The 21751-nt window shown below is 37.8% G+C and overlaps 1 protein-coding gene across 1 annotated transcript in view; it reads right to left on the bottom strand.

The window, feature by feature from the left end:
• Positions 1–20308, bottom strand: part of TMEM39A (transmembrane protein 39A) — a 28412-nt gene extending 8104 nt beyond the window's left edge. The window contains exons 1-5 of the mRNA XM_061167103.1: positions 20004–20308; positions 18667–18853; positions 11019–11241; positions 6802–6885; positions 2567–2721 (exon numbers count right to left, since the gene is read on the bottom strand). Coding sequence (XP_061023086.1) covers positions 2567–2721; positions 6802–6885; positions 11019–11241; positions 18667–18779 — 575 coding nt within the window. The 5' untranslated portion in view covers positions 18780–18853; positions 20004–20308. The remainder of the gene's footprint in view (positions 1–2566; positions 2722–6801; positions 6886–11018; positions 11242–18666; positions 18854–20003) is intronic.
• Positions 20309–21751: the final 1443 nt, after the last annotated feature.

The following is a 21751-nucleotide window of genomic DNA, read 5'->3' as shown; positions in this document are numbered from 1 at the left end:
TCTCAAACATGTGACTGAACCCAGCTAAGATAAGATTGGGAGAGCCTCTTAACGTCTAGTTGATCCCAACATGTGCACAATAACTACAGAGAGAGGTATGTACGCTACCACAGCTCTGCGGATGTTTGTTAGAGCATCATATGTCAAGAGATAACTCATACAGAGTAGCATCAAAGGCTTAGAGCGTGGAGAGTTTTGTGAAGTACAAAAATGATTCATTCAAGAATTTTAAAGAGGGTTACTAAATATATTTAGACATAAAATTTGTTTGAATTACATGCTTATTTCATTGTTTTACAAGGGTATGGATAGCCTCCCAAAATAAGCTTCTTTACATATTTAAAAAGAAATGAAAAGGTTTGCTAGTCATTCTGATGATGGTAACTCTCTTCAGTCTAGCCAAAATATTCGTTGATATATCCATAATTAGCCTTTCAAGTTAGATATGGTTAATCTTCTAAATGATTCAATCAGATATTGCTGGTAAACAGAATAAATAATTTGTTTTCAACTCAGACAGGTGAAATGCTAATCTAGAAATACAGAAACAACTGATGTAAAATATACACCTCATAAAGAATCTGAATCATGAAAAATGAAGTTTATAACAAAGAAAATTCATTCTGTATGAACCAAGTTGATGAGTGCTTTAAATAATTGTTTAAGTATTATAATTAGAACCTAACAGAGTACAACCAATAGAAAGACTCTTCCTGCCACAAAGTCAGACTTGGCCGAACAGTCTCTGAGTATACCTTTATTTTATACACTCACAACGCATATAAATTCATGCTTATGTTATAGCATCATAAATGGTATAAAGCAATGATTCTCAAATTTGACCTAGCATCAGAATCATCTGGAGGACTTGTGTTAAAAGACAAATTGCTGGGCCATACTTTCTAACGTTTCTGTTTCAGTTTGGGGTTGATTCCGAGAATTTCTTTTTCTAACAAATTTCTAGGAGATAGTGATGCTCTTGTTCTGGGAGCCACATTTTGAGAACTACTGAATTTAGAGTAATGGTTAAGACAATGGCTCTGGAATCAAAAAGACCTGGGTCTTTCTAATTAATTGTCTAACCACTGGAAAAAATTTCAACTGCTTAATCTGTCTTTACCTATGTCAAAAATTGCTAATTGTCTGCCAATAGCTACTGTTCTCCTGTTCTTTCATAGCAAGAGAAATTTTAGTCGAGATACAGCTCCCCTGCTAAAGATTCAGTTTTCCAGACTCCCTTACAATGTATTCTACTAGGGAAAGTGGAGCAAAAAGATAACAGAAGCTTGGGTCCTGACACCATGGAGTTACTACAACTATCCACCATAACTTAAAATACACACTGTACAGGAGAGAGGAATAAATTTCTAACTTTTTAAAGCCTCTAGTATATTGGATCTGTTACAGCAGATTAAATATACTACTTCCTGGGTGATTGTAATGATTTCATGAGGTGATGTTTGTAAGCACCACCTAGCCCAACACTTAACACATAATAAGAGTTGAATAAATGATAGCTATCTGTTAACATCTAATGAAGAAGGTTTTAGCCAAATACAGGTATACAAATTAAAAAACTATGCAAGATATTTAGTTTAATAAGCTAATATCTACAATAAAACACCACAATTCAACCATCAGAATGGCTAAAATTTTTTAAATGGAAAACATCAAATGCTGACAAAACTGTGTAGCTGTCAGACTCTTACGGTATTGGTGAAAGGATAAAATGATACCACTTCTTTGGGAAAAAGTCTGATAGGCTCTTATTAAACTAAACATACTCTTACCTTGTGGCCTAGCAATGCCACTCCTACATATAATTCTCCCAAGAGAATGTAAAGGTAGCTTTACAATAAAAGACGTGTATGAGAATGTGTATAATAGTTTGTTTTTTTTTAAAAGAGTAGTCAAAAAATAGAAACAACCCTGATGTCGAACAGAAGGAAAATAAATTATGGTATATTCATGCAATGAACTATTACTGATAATATGTAAACACAGACAAATCTCAAAAACAACATGCTGAGTCAAGGATGGTTTGAAAGAGTACATACTGAACAATTCCATTTATATGACATTCTACAACTGGCAACCTAATCTATGGTGGGGGAAAAAAATCATCAAAACAGTGGTTGCCTCTGGGATGCAGAGGGTGGGGTTTGACTGGAAAGGGACATGAAGGAATCTCTGGAGTAATGGCGACATTCCACACTGGGATGAGGTTTTGATTTACACAGGTATATGCATTTATCAAAACTCAGTAAATGTATACAAGATTTGTGAATTTTACTGTATACGAATTTTATATGGCAAATAAAGCTCATGAAAATCTTCTCCATTGGTACCACTCAGGAACAATCTTAGTTTATATCTATTGCCCCAACTGTATTCCAGTTTAGAAAATAAATTATATGGTCACCCTACCCACTGATTTTTTTGAATTGCCTAAACTTCAGATTTGCATTGAAGAATTTCATTTCCCTCCCTTTTATACCATCATCTGGCATGACCCAAATAATTTCTTAAGACTTACTAATAAAATAAGTAAAACTGGAGTACTCACGGGTAGCCAAGGAAAAGGAGATTGAGGACTGAATGGCTTCGGAAGAGATTGACGAGGGTCCAACAAAGTACCCATCCACACAAAGTAAGTAGCACCAAGCGAGCTGATATCAGAACCATGTAGTGAATCATTGATGATGCACCCGCCTTAGTGGCCTATAAGTTTGGAAGCACCAAAAATAAAAGTTTATAAATGACCTTACTTAAAAGCAATGTGACTTCAGTAAGGACTTAGTAAATTTAGAGGAAGATAAACTTGGGGGGGGGGGGGGGTTGGGGGGGAAGGAAGGAAGGAAAGGAGAAAAGAACAGAAGAAAAACTGTCCATCCTGCCTTATTTTCCTCTTTCTTGAAGATTCAGATCACTCCAGGTAGTTAGCTGTTTCCTCCTTGCATTCCCATAGTGCCTCACACAGACCTCCACACACGTTCTTATGAAATTGTCTAATTTATTTACATTGGGGCTTCTTGAAGTATGTTCCATTAACCATACTCATCAGAATCACTGGGGCTGCTCACTGCACATGCAAATTCCTACTTGCTTTCATTATCAGGTATAGTGAACAAACTCACAAGTTAAGGAATCTGTATTTTAACAACCTATCAAGTGATTTTGATATACATAAAAATTGTGAGCCACTAGTCTGACTCCAGACTAGACTGCAATGGCCTCAACAGCAGCAACAGTGTTTCTATTTTTCTTTGAATCTTCCCCCCAATATGCTTGCTGAATTAATGTTTAATAAATTATGGAAACTTCAAAAAATAATGAGATCTTCTTTGATAAATCCCTATATAAACAGAAGTTTTTATTGCTGTTGTTGTTTTACTTTAGCAAACATGAAAATAACGCATGGTCCTTACTTCTAGTTCTTCACATCACAGCTGTTCAAATACTCTTCTTTAATCCTGAATCTTTAAAACTGATTAAATACAGTAAGAAACCACAGTTGTCTAAACATGAGGCTCTGCAAGGTAATTTTCTTACAAACTGAACCAGAAAGGAGAGAATGAGTGAAATGCAGGGGAAAATGACAGATTCTTATAAGCTCTGAAAAAGCAATGTCAGAACTCAGAAAAACAATTCTCTGGAGTCAATAGCACATAGAAAAGGAGGAGTTTTCCAGGTACCTTCTATGTATCCATTTCTTAGTTCAACCACATGCTATCAATACACAGCATAAATAATATACACACAATATATGCTGTTTGTGTAGTTACTTACAAAAGCATAGAAGCAGTTAATTAATACTACTGCCTGAGCCTCAAAATTGTGGAGTAGGCTCAAGTTGTTCTCAGTAATAGCATGGCAAATAGTTGCATATCATTCCCGATACATACTTCATGCCAGTGTACCTCATGTGTCAGTCAAGAGAAGGCATTTAAGTCACTGGAATTACTTCAGTGCCTCCACTCTCAAATGTTTATGGTTAGTTAAAAAAAAAAAAGGCTGTTTCTGCCTAGTGTCACCATAGCAGCAGAACCTGAATGTGTTTATCATTTCTGCCATATTCCAGAGCCCAAGCTCTTAACCACAAAGCTAGTGGAGGTGATGGAATTCCAGCGGAGCAATTTCAAATCCTAAAATATGATGCTGTTAAAGTGCTGCACTCAATACGTCAACATATTTGGAAAACTTAGCAGAGGCCACAGGACTAGTCTTTTTATTCTAATCCGAAAGAAGGGCAATGCCAAAGAATGTTCAAAGTACTGTACAACTGTGTTCATTTCACATGCTAGCAAGGTAATGCTCAAAATCCTTCAAGCTAGGCTTCAACAGTACATGAACTGAGAACTTCCAGATGTACAAGTTGGTTTTAGAAAAGGCAGAGGAACCAGAGATCAAATTACCAACATCCACTGGATCATAGAAAAAGCAAGGGAATCCCAGAAAAACATCTACTTTTGCTTCATTAATTACTCTAAAGACTTTAACTGTGTGGATCATAACAAACTGTGGAAAATTTTTTAGAGGTGGGAATACCAGACCATCTTATCTGTCTCCTGAGAAAACTGTATGCAGGTCAAGAAGCAACAGTTAGAACCAGACATGGAACAACAGACTGGTTCAAAATTGAGAAAGGAGCTTGTCAAGGCTGTATATTGCCACCCTGCTTATTTAACTTCTATGCAGAGTACATCATGCAAAATTCTGGGCTGGATGAAGCACAAGTTGGAATCAAGACTGCCGAGAGAAAGATCAACAACCTCAGATAAGCAAATAACACCACTCTAATGGCAGAAAGTGAAGAGGAACTAAAGAACCTCCTGATGAGGGTGAAAGAGCAGAGTAAAGAGGCTGGCTTAAAACTCAACACAAAAAACCAAGATCATGGCATCTGGTCCCATTACTTCAGGGCAAATAGATGGGGAAAAAGAGGAAGCATCGACAGAGTTAATTTGGGGGGGCTCCAAAACCACTGTGGAAGGTGACTTCACCCATGATATTTTTTTTCCTTGGAAGGCAAGCTATGACCAATCTAGATAACATATTAAAAAGCAGGGATACCACTTTGCTAATAAAGGTCCACATAGTCAAAGCTATGGTTCTTCCGGTGGTCAATGCATGGATGTTGAGAGTTGGACCATAAAAAAGGCTGAGCGCCAAAGAATTGATGCTTTCGAACTGTGGTGCTGGAGAAGACTCTTGAGAGTCCCGTGGACTGCAAGGAGAACAAACCAGTCAATCCTAAAGGAAATCAACCCTGAATGTTCATTGGAAGGACTGATGCAGAAACTAAACCTCCAACACTTTGGCCAACTTATGCAAAGAGCCTACTCACTGGAAAAGACTCTGATGCTAGGGAAGACTGAGGGCAAGAGGAGAAGGGGGCAACGGAGGACAAGACGGTTGGGTGGCATCACTGACACAATGGACATGTGTTTGAGCAAGCTCCAGGGACAGTGAAGGACAGGGAAGCCTGTAGTGCTTCAATCCATGAGGTCGCAGAGTTGGACACTACTTAGCGACTAAACAACAATAAACTCTCTAAAGTCATGCAAAACTGTTAAAACTATTCTTAAGTAAAAGAAACAATAGAGTTTTTCGAGTTATAGCTGTTGTAGCTCCAAAGTAGAAACCTCTGTTTATGAAGGACTTACACACTAACTAGAAGGGTTTACATACTAACTTGACATACACAAGCACCATCTCTAAGTAACTGAAAAGATGAAACAAAATCAATCTTTGCTGCTTTTAACGGATGTAAACATAAAATCCCACTGAGTTCCTCTGAAGAAAGAAGAGACTTTCTCAAACATCCAAAAGCAAGAACTTAATTCCATGACCTAAATAAAGACCTTGGGATTAAAAAATTATAGACAGCCTTTCTCAACTCTTACTGCACTCTTGTACTCTTACTATCAAAGTTTTAAAGTTAACTTCAAATAGCTTTCAGATTATGACTTAATTATCTGCAATTATTCTGTGCTCACAGAAATAAGGTTCCTGAAAATCAAGAGCCTGCAGACACAGACTTCCCATGTACGTTTTAGAAGAAAAGAGTTGACCCTAAGTTAGCTGTGATTATAGCAATGATTTATTCAAAATTTCACAGTTAAAAACAAATTAAAATTATTAGCCATTTTAGTTAACATTTTTTGTTTTTGTATTCATTTATAGGGCACAAGATAAATTTTTAAAAAACACAATTACCTTCTTCACTGGGGTTTACAAATATAAAAAAATTATTTTAACAATGGCCATTTCATAAAAAGATCATATTAACGTTAACATGGTCTTTTTAATTAATTAGGTTCTAATCTTCAAGATTAGTCCTATGCAAATGTGAATGCTATCTTTTAAAAATTCTAAGTTTTAATAAACTCAAATGTCTCTTGCTAGCAACTCCAAAATGATATATAAATAATTCCAAGTGAATGTTACTTGAATCACAGTTTTAGACGCAACTTTCCCTAGTAACAGTTACCTAAAATCCATCCTATTTTTACTATAACTATCAAAATTAGAAAGATTATACTGAAGGACTCAGAAGTTAGAATCAAGCTCCTACTGGGCAAATAAAATTTCTAACAGCTGAATTAGTATATCACACTTGAATTTTGAATATATTATGAGAAAACCTTTTTTAAAAAACTAGCACAGTTCATGTGAGAGTAAAGAAATTATTTATTACAGCATTTAAATTATACTTTGACACTTCACATTTTCAACCTGAACACATCCTAGTGACTAGCTCTAGCTACAAGTGATAGAATACAGTCAATGAGCAGTTACCTCTGAGATGAGGGCCCATACAAGCCTCCTTGCAAGCATCACTGTGATGAATGCTGCCAGGTGGTAATCAATGAGATGAAAATTCTGTAAGAGAAACAAATAACTACATCAGAAAGAAATATGGATATCCAGCTGTAACTACTACATGAAGAAGCTTGCCCCCTCAAAAGGTCTTCTTATATCACCTTACATTTACAGACCACAGGAATTTGGGAGACCTTAAAGACCTTCTCCTTCTTTCATGGCAAATTGCTTTAACTTCTAAAACACTATTTTAAACTATCTGGAATATAATCTTCTCTGTTCTTGAAAGTTTACTGTATTAAAAGGAAATGACTGCAGTTTTGGGTTAACAAGCACCAACCTGCAGAATTATGACAAGAATAACTTATCTAAAATGCCATACTTATAATGAGTGTCAAATTTAAATTCCCGGTCTACAAGAGCTACTGTTGTTGGTTTCTCTTTAAGAAAACTTAAATTAATCTAAAGGGGCATCTATTAACCTAAACTCCCTAACTTACTGATACATCAACACATTCAGTCTTTCCCCTTAACTTGATTTAGAAACATGTCTTATGTTGATCTCTTCTTCCTATAAAATGACAGCATTACCTAGATGCTGTGTACGTTCCTTCTAGTTCTAAGTCTGTATATTTAACTGTAATAATAAAATAAAAAGTCATTAGTGACAAAAAAATAGGATATATTTTAATTTTGATGATCAAAAGGTCTCTAAGTTTCTGTTCTACTGTTCTCCTTCCAGAATTTCTCAACTCATTCAATAAATATGAGCTGGGCACCCAGTTTGCTTAGGAGGGGAGGGCAATAACAATAAACAAGCTAACAAGCAAAAGCATTTCAAACAGTTACGATGCTGGTAAGAAAAAAAACAATAATGACTGGGAAGGGAAGTGTAGAACCAATTTAAACTGCTAATTAGGAAGGATATCTCTAAGAAGGCAGCATTTGGCTGAAGGCAGCATTTAGGCTGACAGCTGAATGACAAAAATGCACCAGCCAAGAGAAGATCAGGTGCTGAGCACTCCAAGCAAGGAAAAAGTAATCACATAGCTCTAAGGCAGGAAAATATACGCCTGGTATGTCTCAAAATCAGTAAGAAGGCTGAAATGAGGTAATGAGCAATAAAGACTGAGTTTACTTTTTTTTCCTAAGGGGGAGTTACAGGAGTGTTTCAGGCAAAAGGTGCCATGATTCTATTTGTATTTTAAAATTCTCACACTGATTGCTGTGTGGAAAATATACTGTATTGGGGAAAGATCAGTTAAGAAGCTATTGCTTTAAATTCAGGTGAGAGAACATGATCACTCAAACAGGGTCAGCAGCAATTGGGAGTTGTCAGATCTGGGATACATTTTAAAGGTAAAGCAGTCAGAATGCCAAGAGAATGAATGGCTTACTGCTTCTCACACTATTTCCTTTTCTCTATCTCTAAGTGTTTAGAAAGAAAGAAAGTGAAGTCACTCAGTCGTGTCCGATTCTTTGCGACCCCATGGATTGTAGCCTACCAGGCTCCTCCATCCATGGGATTTTCCAGGCAAGAGTACTGGAGTGGGTTGCCATTTCCTTCTCCAGGGGATCTTCCCGACCCAAGGATCGAACCCAGGTCTCCCGCATTGTAGGCAGATGCTTTACCATCTGAGTCACCAGGGAAGTGTTTAGATCCTAACAATTATTTATCCCCTCTTGAGACTCCTCCGTGCTCATCCTACTCCTTTAAAATAATGCAAGCAAATTTACTACATCCCCTAGCTAATGTCTGGGGGTCTTATTTATATGTATCACCAGTCCATCTGAGACATTTTTATTATAAAAAAAATTTAAGTGCCTAGGATATTTCATTGTTAAACACACTTATATTCTAAATCATTGAAAAATAGTAATTTACATTTGGTTAACCTTTACAAACCAGAATATTTGATTAATCAGAGCACTCCAATCCTGAATATTCTGAATAACTTCCTATACTACTACTAGCTTGTATTTTTCTTAGGGTTAAGACTCACTCAGATAATTGTTTGATAGTTAGAATGATATTTTACATATTTGGGTGCCCACATTTTCTTTCTGATAATTATTAAGATCTTGAAAAGGAAAAAGGAAAACCTAACATATAAATCTGACAAGCATCTGAGTCAGGCATGCCTAATGGAAGAAAGCTTAAAAGAGACAAATCACTAGCTGAAATGTAAATCCCATGGCGAATGTCCCAGTCAAGCTGTTATGGGCTAGGCTTGAATTCCTTCAGTGGCACGAAGGAATCAGATCTCTGGCAGTCCATTCATCTTTAACAGTTCACTGATGCAGGCCCTCAGATTCATGAGCTAAAATCTTATTTGCTATTCCACATATGCTACTTATAGTTCCACAATTAAATTTTAAGCTTTGTGTGATCAAGAATCACACGTGACAGATAAGTTAGCCAGTTCACATGACACTCTCCTTTAAGAGTGCCTTCCTCTACTGTAGAGACTGGAAAGCTAAAAACTACATGCCCAAACTTTCTTGTAACTGAACTTACTAGATTTAGTATCTGCCAGCCACCAGGCACCACAAAAACTGAGTGAAGTGGGGAGAGGGGCAGAGTAAAAGGCCCCTCTTGGTGGTGTGAGTCACAGCAAAGGAAGCATAATTCTAGAGTCAGCAGTTTCCCAATCATAACAGGAGCACTGGCTCCCTTCATTTCAAGGCAACATTTGTAACGGACTTTTACAAGACTCTTGTCAGAAGTTGACTGGGAAGTTGTCAGAAGTTGACTGGGAAGAGTTCTGTGATTAACCTGAAAATTCAGTAAGTGAGAAGTTTCCATAGGATGTCAAGGTGGAAACAGTATAATGAACTAACCAACGGTACTCATGGAGTAAATAAAGAATAAATACAGGGAGTAGAGCATAGCAGATAGATCTGGATTTGAGTGCTCACTTGATCACACGTGATTTTAAGCCAGTTTCATAATTTCTAGGTTTTGTATTTCTCATTTATAAAATGGGAATCATAGAATAATACCTATCTGTTTTTAGAACAAATAAATAATACTTGCAAATAGCATAGTAAATATATTAATAAGTATTTGTCAATGTCACTGTTATGATACAGGTATTTAGAGTATAGAACTACATAGTGGAAGAAGCCTTAAGATCATCTAATCCAACCTTCTCATTCTGTGACACCATGGCCAAAGAAGGATGAATAAAGTAGGGTTCCTATACTCAATAAACTCATAATCCAGGTAGGAAAAAAAAAAAAGCTATTTTAAAAAAAGCATATTATTTGGCACTAAATCATTATAATTCTTAAAATAAAGAAACTAAACTTTTCTTCACCTGGTATTAAGCAGAGAGATGGTCAATACGGAAAGAAAATTCTTAACAGTTAATTTTAGGAGCAACCAAGTAATACAAATATTTAAAATAAAATTGTTTATTTCCTTCTCATACAGTCTTGAATATTTTGGTCCACATTTACTATGTTCACCAGACCAGGGAGATTTTATAATCATTTACAAGTCTTAGACACATATAATCTACCAGGACAATAGTCTTTCTCCTAAAGCACATCTCTATCATCCATCCAAATCTGCCATTGCCAACCACTTAACTATCAGGTCACCTGACTACCCTGAACTGGAACATTACCACAGTGTTCCTAAAAACTGGAAAGATGGCAGAAGAAACCTACAATATATTTTGATGTACTTCAGCAGAGATAGCTAGTTCTTGCCTCTATTTTATATTTGTAACAGAACCCAATTTTATCCACAGTTAATGAACCCAGCTAAGGGGCTATATTGTCCAGCTTCTCTTACAGTTAGGAGCAGATACATGTCAAAATGATATGAACCTGGTCTAAATGAAAGCACTCTCCTTTATGTTTCCCTATGTTCTTTTCTCTTTCTGGTAATCAGGGACAGATCACATCCACCTTGGATGTAGAAAAAGCTAAATATCAAAACCTTTTTGTGATACTGTTATAATAAATTACTTAAATGTTTTCCACATTTTCATTTATATTTTTACTATCTCTGGTTATGGACCAAAGCCAGATATTTAACAATTTTATGACATTACATTATGAAAGTAATCTGTGCTTTAATATAAAAACATTTTATTCCAATAAAAATAATTTCTACATGAAAGTTTTCCAACTAGTTTCTTGGCTAAGTAACATGAAGAACTTAGAGGCCTATTAAGACTTACCAATGAAGTACAAGAGGCAGGATGATTGTAAGGATACCACCACACTGTTTTATAGATGTTGATGTACTGAATGAAAAGAGCAACCAGCAAGTAGATGAAAAACAGAAATTCAAAGAGCAGGCTCCCATCCACAGGCAAATCAGGAATTTGGCAATGACGAACAGGACCTGGGGTAATTAAGGCTGTGATAGGTGGGACCGGAAGGCCAATAGCACTACCATTCCTGAAAAGAGAAAACTACAGTTAAATCAAATGGTGATACCTTTCAGTGTCAAAGAGCATAAAGGAGTCCTGCTTCCTTAGTCACCTACACTTTTAACTGTTGGCCTTCCTCAAGACTCTACTCTGGGACCTTTCGCTCTTCTCTTTTCCCTCTACAACACTCTCTCAGTCATGTAATACATGGTCATGGCTTCCGCTATCTCCTACATGCTGAAAACTAAAATTTCTCTCCATAAAGCTCATTGCTGCATTTTAGATCCACGTCATCAAGCTGTCTTCTGGACATCTCTGTGTTTCTCTTCCTAAAATCCTGATCATAGTCTATGGCCCACCTAGTTAGCTGCCCAAATCAGAAACCTGGGAGTCATATTAGGAATCTTCTCTAGATCTCTCTCTAAATCATATATACTCCACTTCATAAATCTTTTTCCAAATTGCACTCTCCTCTCTAAACACATAGCCTTAGTTCAAGGAGTTGCCATTTTTCACCTGAACTACTGTAGTAATCCCTCTAAATTCAAGTCTATTTTCACCAAATCCTCCAACCTGCCTTTAAACATCTTTCTAAAGTGAAACTCTGATAGTATACTCTCTTGCCTAAAACTCTTCAATGCTCTCTACTGCTGTTAGCATAATACCCAAAAATGTTTATTCCTATGAGGCTCTCTGCTTAACAGACTAGTCTCATCTCTTATCACTCCTCCACATGCACCCTAAACACTACCCATGCTATTTGCTATCTGTGAATATATATATGCTTTGTACACAATATTCCTTTTACCAGCAATGTCCTCTAAAACCACCTTCCTTAACCCTTCACATATACACTTACAGAGAAAATTTTTCGAGACTGTTTTAAATAATCAAACAAAACCTCTAAAAGATTACTCTGACTCAATCAAAATCAATTCATCTCTCCTATGTGCCACTATTACACCTAAACAATGCCTTTATTGCACTTCTCAATTGTTCAATTTTCAAAAAATTGTTATACAATTTTTTCATACTGTTATGTAACTTTTTGTATACATCTTTCTGTATATCATCATAATCTTAATGATGGAGACAGTACTTCTCCTAGTTCACTGCAATTATATACCTTTAGGTTGAGAAGACAGTATACCAATATAGTCATGAAAAAGAGGGAGATCTCTCAAAACACAGATTAAAATGTAGAAATTTTAATCCCTATCTTATTCTTTCTTTTACACTCTCTTATAGGTCACAACTAGCTGGACTATCTAAAATGATAAGATAAGGCTAAAGAATTAAATTTCCCATTATCTGTATGCCTGTGAACAGTGAGAGATCTAAGGGTCTATGCTGTTAATAGAACAAGGAAAAGAGGCTTCATTTGGCTATTTCCAAAGAAGATTCTAAAGAGGGAATAACATTAGTGTTAACATTCTACTCTAAAATTTCCAAATATAGAATTCTAGCATTAGGATGTGACACTGACAGCACTTAGAGTGACTCATGGACTACAAACTCTGCTCATTCTGAACCATTCTGAATAGTTAAGAATACCATGGCAGAAACCAGAGGGGAAGAGAGCTAGAAGGGAAGAACAGGGATGGGCGAGGGTTGGAAAAAATTTTAAAAGTTCCTTCCCCTCAATCTCAGAGTACATTGCAATAGAGCAAGCTTACCAAGGAGTGGGTTGTGATCTACCAGTAGGTCTCAAAACCTCATCTGCTCAATTATAAATTAATCATTAATACACCAATGCCCTCTGATCTGTTCTGGGAGCTGAGCCACAGCACTATGCAACTCCAGGAAGTGCTATTCATAAAGAATAGGACATGAAAGATTCTCTCTGGAATTGTTCAAGTTGGTGGACTTGACTGGAGAGAATTAATGCCAGCAACTGTTCTACTCCCTCACCCCATTTAATCAGAAAATAAGGGAAAAAAATTCTGAAGAGTCTCTACTCTAGAACAAGCTAAATATTCTCTAGAACAAATAAAATTTCCTATTCCTGTTCAGTCAAAAGTATATGCTAAACTATTTGTTATGATTTAAAGGTTAAAATGGTTTTCATAGAATTTCCCTAAATAAAGCAGACTAATGTGCTTCTGCCGTTAACAAAGTTATTAACACTCCGGGCTTCAAGAAAAATATTCAAAACAAAGTACAAAAGATCGATATCTGTGAAACTACCATATGATCCAGCAATCCCACCCCAGGACATATATCCAGAGAAAACTATAATCCAAAAAGATACAAGCATCCCAATGCTCAGTGCAGCACCATTTACAACAGCCAAGATATGGAAGCAATTAAATGTCCACCGACAAAGGAATGGATAAAGAAGATGTAGTACATAAATACCATGGGATACTACTCAGCCACAAAAAAAGAAAATGAAATAATACTATTTGCAACAACATGAACAGACCCAGAGATTATCATATTAAGTCAGACACAGAAAAGACAAGTCTTAAAAAAAAAAAAAGAAAAACAAGTACTGTATGATAGAGAGCTTATATGTGGAATCTTAAAAAGCTATAAATGAACTTATTTACAAAACAGAAATAAAACCACAGATGTAGAAAACAAACATGGCTGTCAGGGGGAAGTGTAGGGGAGGGAGAATTGGGAAATTAGGATTGACATATATACACTACTATTTATAAAAGAACTAACTAATAAGGACCTACTGTACACCACTGGAAACTCTACTCAATACTCGATAATGATCTATATGGCTATGGAGTGGATATATGTGTATATAGAACTGATTCACTTTGCTGTACAGCAGAAATTAACACAACTTTGTAAATCAACTACTCTCCAAAAAAATTTTTTTAAAAAAAGGATTCACTCAATCCTTCTCCCCTCTATTTGGAGAAGTGCCACTCATCTGAATGCCCATTAAAATTTGGTCCCTAGTTCCCTTATCGCATTTATCATTTAACACTGAAATATTTTCACCCCTGTTGGGCAGTAAGCCACTTGTAATCAGAAATCAAGATGTTAGGGAACCATTGATCGAAACCACCCACTTTGGCATAATAATAACTGCTTGCATGAGTTGTCTCATAACAAGAAATCCCAATAAGGAAAATAGTACTGCTGCTGAAAACTAACTGGAAGAATTTGGGAAGGGCCGAAAGGAGGAAGGAGATGGAGTTCATAATATGTCCTCTAACCTCCCAGAAACCTTCATGCTAGTATCCATCCTGGCTGAAGAATGGAGTGTGCCACCAGGAAGTACTCTGAGTCAGACCAAATATGGGCAGAGCAAGATGACTGGCCAGAGACAACTTGGAAAGCTAACCCTGAGCCTGCAAGCCACACGGCAGAGCAGTTCTCTGGGCTTCCCTTACCTTGCTGCTCTCCACCTGGGTGCCCCTTCCCAATAAAGTCTTTTGCTTTGTCAGTTAAAAAAAATTTTTCTTAAAGATCTGTATTTGTGATATCCTATACAAACTTGACTATTATACTTCAAGCCAAAAGACAGAGACAAACATCAAATAAAGTGATCCAGAGCACCAGAGGAAAAGAGCAAAGTATTTGCATACATTGAAAATTTGAGAGGGTATATGATCAAAGCATTTTAAAACCAAAAACAAACAAAAAAGAGCTAAAATAAATAGACTTAGTCAATACATCTCAGAAAATTAATTAGAGAAAAATTTGAGAAACTTTAGAGACAAATCACTTAAGAAAAGTTAAAAGCATTGTTCCTCTGAAATAATATAAAATAGATTCAAGAAAAGCAAAGTGACACAAAGGTTTGAGATACAATGTGGGAGAGTTCCAGTCCCAGATTTCCCATTAACCAGTTGTGGGTTTTTTGTTGTTTTTGTTTGTTTTTGGCTATGCTGGGTCTTTGTTGAAGTGTGCGTGCTTACGTGCCCTGGGGTACATGGGATCTCAGTTCCCTGACCAGGGATCGAATCCATGTCCTCTGTTTTTGGAAGGCAGATTTTTAACTACTGGACCATGAGGGAAGTCCCCCAATTGTGGTTTTTGAGACAAAAACTTTACATCCCTGAGCCTCAGTCTCTTCATCTACAATACAAGGGTTGGAAAAGATTCTCTTTAAAGAAATTTTCTCAATGCACACTGAATATTCTCTTTCAAACAGGGCTGCAGTCCCAACAATCATGCCTAAGCTGATGATTTGCTAGGAGGACTCAGAGGACCAGGCATGTAGCAGTGTTCACAGCTACAATTTATAACAGCAGAAGGATACAAATCAAAACCAGCAGATGGAAAAGGTAACAAGCAAAGTCTGGAGGAAACCAAGTGCAAACTTCCAAGGGTTTCTCAATGGAGTCATATAGGATGCACTTAACTAGTTTAGCAACTAGTTATGACAACATGTGTAAAGTCCTTCTACCAGGGAGGTTCATTACTAAGCAAGCAGCGTTTTTACTGGAGGCCTGCCTCACCTCGCAAACACTCTTTAGCTAGCACTAACAAAATTCCAGACTCTTGAGAGGAAAGCAGGTGTTCAGTGTAACAATTTGTAGAAAGGACTGGCTACTAGACTGGCATCTGGGAACTTAACTGGTAAATAGTTTCCCCCACTGACACAAAAGTTTCTCTAAATAGTAAGAGTGGCTTACTGTCCCTAAACTGTCTGTGCAAACAATATGAATCATGCTGAACTCCATTTTGTCCTTGTATGCAGGAAAGAGTTAACACTGCAGACCTAAGACTAGCCTTTATGGAACTAGCAAGCAGCAGATTTTAGGTAAGAAAACAGGTAAGTCTAGAAAAATTTAAAGGAATAAAAAAGAACTAAAAGGGACAGAGAAAGCAGTGATCATCTGAACATGCTCAGGTGATATTAACTAAGTATGCAAGAACAAAACAAAACAAAATCACTCTTAGTCCTTCTCAAGTAAGAGTCTCCCTCAACTAAAAGATCTCTAGAAAACTCAGAATTAGAGAAGGAAATGGCAACCCACTCCAGTGTTCTTGCCTGGAAACTCCCAGGGACAGGGGAGCCTGGTGGGCTGCTGTCTATGGGGTCACACAGAGTCGGACACAACTGAAGCGACTTAGCAGCAGCAGCAGAACACTCAGAAGTTCACAGTATATTCTCCTTCCTTAGAAGGCAATCATCTAAGCACATAGTTCCAAGAACAAATTCCTGCTCCCCATAGGTGGAAAGCAGGACAGGATGGATTTCAATTTTGATTGTGTCACCAAACAAGCTCTTTTGACATTCTCAAGTTTAATTTCACCAAACAGGTCATAAACATCTAACCGAGGCAAACGTTTTTTCAGCTGATCTCTGCTTTGCAGAATCAAATACATTATCCAAAACTCAAGCAATTACTTATTTCTCTCCTCAATACAGACACTCCATGAGTTCTCCACATGTGGACATTGCTTTTCTTTAGAAACACACCTCCTCAAACTATATTGTAGGCTATTTAACACTGGTTTTATCCACACTTTTTATACCCTTTCCCCATGTCTTATAAAACAACCTATTCCAGGCTGCTTCTTTCCCATCGAGAAACACAAACAGTAAATCAGAAAGAGAAAGATAAATATGGTATATAAATGCATATATATGGAATCTAGAAAGATAGTACCAATGAATTTATTTGCAGGGCAGCATTGAAGAAACAGACATAGAGAACAGACTTATGGACAATGGGGAGCAAGAAGGAGGAAGGAGAGGGTGAGATGTATGGAGACAGTAACGTGGAAACTTACAATACCATCTGTAAAACAGATAGCCAATGGGAATTTGCTGTATGTCTCAGGGAACTCAAACAGGGGCTCTGTATCAACCTAGAGGGGTGGGAGGGGAGGGAGTGGGAGAGTTCAAAAGAGAGGGGACATATGTATACCTATGGCTGATTTATGTTGATATTTGGCAGAAAAGAACAAAATTCTGTAAAGCAATTACCCTTCAATTAAAAATAATAAATAAATAAAATCAGGGGAAAAAAAGAAAAAGAAACACAGAACTGTCTTCTTCCCAAATAACCCCTTTAGGTAAAAATGTCACAAAATAATCCCTCAATAACAGTTTCAGTGACTTCAAACCATGAGCAATTGTTATTTTTCACTTTATTCTAATCTGTTGAAAAATAAGTCCTTCTCCCCACCATTCCAATTAATTGCTAAAGAAATATATGTTAAAGGAGGAAAGCTGAAATATATGTTAAATGAGAATCAAGGCAATCCTAACAAAAACCCTGAAAGCCAAGATAGGCACAGCTATAATTTTCTATGGCAATTTGAAAGCACTGAATCACTAAATAAGTAGTCAGTACATATTAGTAAAATTGAGCCATGAACTTCAAATAGGAAACATCCTTCATCTCAGTCTCTATGTTGGATAGCACCTTTCCTTAAGAGCATTTTCACATATCCTCATTTTAAAATTTTTCTTTATTAAAAAAAAAATGTGTTATTTGTAGAAATTTTGGAAAATTCAGAGTAAAGTTTTTAAAAGTTACTGCAATTTACTACTTCATTTATTTCCAAGCAGAAAGTATTTATGAAACAGAAAGTATTATCATTTTTAAAATGAGTACAAAATTTGGATTGAAAATTAATATAATGAGAATCAGAGACTGGAAAAATCCCTTCAAACTGGAACTTCAGGGAGAGCCCCACTGAAATGACAAGATCAGAACTGACTCTGAAGACTGAGTAGAGCTTGGGGTGGAAGGTCAGAAAGAAAGAGGTAAACAAATAACATCAGGAGAGCCTAAAAAGACAAGAGTAGTACTGACTGCTAGCTGTGAACATTAGAATCCAGGCCAGAGAAAATGCTATTCAGATAGGAAATAGGGGAAAAAAAAATTATCTTGACCAAACAATCTAGTAAAAACCATCTTTCTACTGCGACATGATCGAACCTCCTGATACATTATTCAGGATAATTTTAAAAATAATTCATTCTAACTTTTGAAAATTAGGAACAGAAATACATTTCCATTAAGAAAATAAAATTCTTTATTCTCATGCAATATGACACTAATCTTAAGATGTTTAGGCTAGAGCTGATAAGTTTATTCATTTCAACTTTTGGAACAAAGTAATTTTTAAGACCCCTGTTGGGATATGACAATTTTAGAATCTCATGTTAACTAATAGCTTTAATTTGCCCTCCTTGAAAAAGAATCCTAGAAAGTAAATCATCACATTCATCTTGAACTGTAATTCACTTCCACCTTCTTTTAATAGCTAAAAAAAAAAGATGACAACTAGAATTTGGATTACTGGCCGTAAGTATGAATCAGCCTTTTTCTTATTTTGTGGGCATCACAACTTTCTACCTCCAAAGTATTCTGAAATACTCAGCTTCCAGTGTTTAGGGTCAGGGTTTCTACTTCAGTGTCAAAAAATAATCCTGATAAGCAAATATCTGAATAGTATGATGACTTCTGTATTAGCCTTACTAATCATAGAATATTACAAATTGTTTGTCTTATTTCTTCTTTACCTGTTCCTCAGGCCTGTTCCATTGCCACAGCCCCCTCCAACCAAAGTCTGTAAAGAAGGTAAAGCTGAACGGCTTAGCTGCTGCCGACTAGGGCCCCTCCTTCCACCGGGCATGTCCGGGAACCAGTCTGCTTCCAGTGCCACCTATAGTTGCAACCCAGGTTAATGGCTGTCAGCCTGTTTCAGCGCTGAACAAAAAGAGACATTTAAATATCAGTTTGCTATCTTTAAAGTAGGCAATGTAACAAAACAACCAGAAAAACTGAGTAAGCAGACCATGTAAAAGAATGCTCCCAATGTCTATCACTGACTTCATTCTAATGAAAGGACTACTCAAGACTACAGTGGGTCAGAAGCCTAAGTTCCAAGCTTTGTTCAGCATTAGGGAAGTCACATTTGTGTCTTTCATCAGCAGACTTGTTCTACAGGAAAGATTTTACCATCAGTTTACAAGAAACACTGAATATATACAGTTCCAACACAGACGTGGTATTTCACATTCAGGCCCTTGAAATAAAAGAGAGTCAGCACTGTCCAAAATGTTAGCTTATGTTATCAGGGTATCTAGATTCTGAGATCAGCTGTTATCATTTATTACCTGACTCTGAGGCATTTAACCTCTGAGTCTGTTTCCTCATCAGGAAAAAAAAGCATTCCTTGTCCTACAGAGGCGGTGGTCAGAACTGACAGAGACGGGTTAAAGTACATCAGAAGGTCTTTTAACTCTTTAACAGTAAAACTGTTCAAGTGCTATCTCCATATGTTAGAGTGAAAATATTGTAAAGAGATCAAAGGGATGCCCACTCCAGAAAAACTGATGTAAAATCGTTTAGAAATTACTGAAACTGCAGGATTAAAAGTAATACATAAAGACCCTCAGTAAAAAGAAACTGTTTTCATTAATCTATGGAAAAATTATGGTTCTGTCAATATGAATACCAAGAATCTGCTTCCTGAACAATACAACTTAAAAACTGAAGAATGACACCGTGGAAAAACCCTGGTTTTCAAAACGTTACAGCAGATATTCTGTTCCCTATTCCTAACAGCTCTCGGCTGCAGACTAACAAACGCCAGGTGAGACAAAGCATTCAAACCGCTGGATGTAAGGGCAGCTGGTCCTTGCTCAATTAACGAGCAAAGGAAAAGAAAAGTGTAGAGCAAAAAACTGGGACGGAAGAAGGCGAGAGGATGGGGTGGTGGAAGGTGAGCAGCGAGAGAACACATACTTCAACAGACTGGCCTCTATGAGGGGACAAAGCGGTCCCCGCCGCGCAACCTGGAGGGCCGAAGCAGGCCCGGGACAATCGGACAGCGCGGCAGCTCGGAAATACTCACGCATGGAGGAGGCCAGGCCAGCGGGGCGGGATCCCTGGGAGGAGGCGGCGGTTTTACAGACAGACCCCAAGCAACAGAACTCCCAGCCCACGTTGAGGCGCTGCAAACCAGTTGCTTGTCTGTGGGTTGTCCCCTCCCGGAGAGTCGAGAAAAGGTGTCCCGGCTTCGGGCTGCCAGACCCAGACCCCAAGTCAGTACCAGAGTCAGAGCCAGAGCCAAAGCTAGAGGCAGAGGCCGGCCCCGTCAGCACTCATCCTCAGCCTCCATTACCGCGGAGCTGAGCAGACGTGGCAGCGCACGCCGATGACGTCAGCTCGGCGACGGCCGCCCGCCCCAGGAACGGCAAACAGGCCCCCGGAACTACACAGGAGTCCGAGGAGTGAGCACCCCGCCCTCTCTTGCGTGCAGCTGCGCAGTGGAATTCGCCTTCTCCGGGGGTCTCGCGATCTCTCGTTCCCCAGCCAGCGATGAAGAAAGTATTTCCTCCCCGAGCCTCGGTCACCAAGCCCCGACGATATGCGGACAGCATGCTAGGGTCCTTCCTGTTATTATCTCATGGACTCCTAGTAACAACCGTGTTCAAATTATCAATTCCCTTTTTACAGATGGGGAAGGTTGTGAAAAGTGAAGCGAAGTGAAAAGTCGCTCAGTCGTGTCCGAGTCTGCGACCCCATGGACTGTAGCCCACCAGGCTCCTCCATCCATGGAATTTTCTAGGCAAGAGCACTGGAGTGGGTTGCCATTTCTTTCTCCAGGGGATCTTCCCGACCTGGCGGTCGAACCCGGGTCTTCCGCATTGCGGGCAGACGCTTTACTGTCTGAGCCACCAGGGAATCCCCTGGGGAAGGTTAGGAGACGTCATTTAAAGTCAACGCTTAGCGAAGGCGATCAAGACGCAGTTGTGCTTCAGCAGCCAGTATGTTGTATGTTGAGAAAGTACTAAATGAATGCTGGAGTTACAAAAGTGAATACCGCAAAGGGCTCACAATCTAGTGGAAGAGACAAGACACCAGGAAAATTACAATTTATTACAATAAATGCAACATCAAAAGTATGTCCAAGGTCCAGATAACAGGCAAGACAGGTTAATAAGTTCTGTGCAGTGGTGCTGGTGTCAGTCCCAAGAAAATCTTCACAGAGAGCTTGGGGTTTAAAAGACAAGACAGCAAGGATGAATAGGGAGTTTGTGGGAGAATAACTTCCTATTACTAGTAAAGGAAGTGTTCGACAGAAAGGTAAGAAAGAGGGCAACATCAGTGGTGAATTCAGAAACTTGTCTATAGTTTGGTGTTAGCAGAAGAGTATCAACGGAACTCTTGGCGTGAGATCTCTCGCTTTGCAGATTTTAAGCATCTTAAGAGAAAACATTATCCAGTATATGATTAACCTTTATTGAGAGGTTTTTTTGTTTGGTGTCAGACACTAGACTAAGAGCTTTACATATTTGATTTAAAGCTCAATGTTTTGATAGTATTCCTGTTTTTTACAGGGAAAACTGAAGGTAAGAAAAATAACTTGTTGAAACCTAGCTAATATCCAGCTAGTAAGTGACAGACCGAGTTTACAGCCAGAATGACCAATATTGGAACCACTAAAGTTAGTAATATTCGCAAGTATTCTTACTGTCCTTGTGTACCACAGAGCTTTCTTTCATGCAATATAGATGATTACATATTTTCATTTTATTCACCTGTAGGCTTATGATACATTTCTTTTCAGTATATCAACTACTGCTTGCTACTCTGAAA

The sequence above is a fragment of the Dama dama genome, chromosome 19 (assembly GCF_033118175.1).
Source record: "Dama dama isolate Ldn47 chromosome 19, ASM3311817v1, whole genome shotgun sequence".
Lineage (NCBI taxonomy): Eukaryota > Metazoa > Chordata > Mammalia > Artiodactyla > Cervidae > Dama > Dama dama.
The sequence above is the reverse complement of the archived record's forward strand: the minus strand, read 5'-3'. Positions and strand labels throughout refer to the sequence as shown.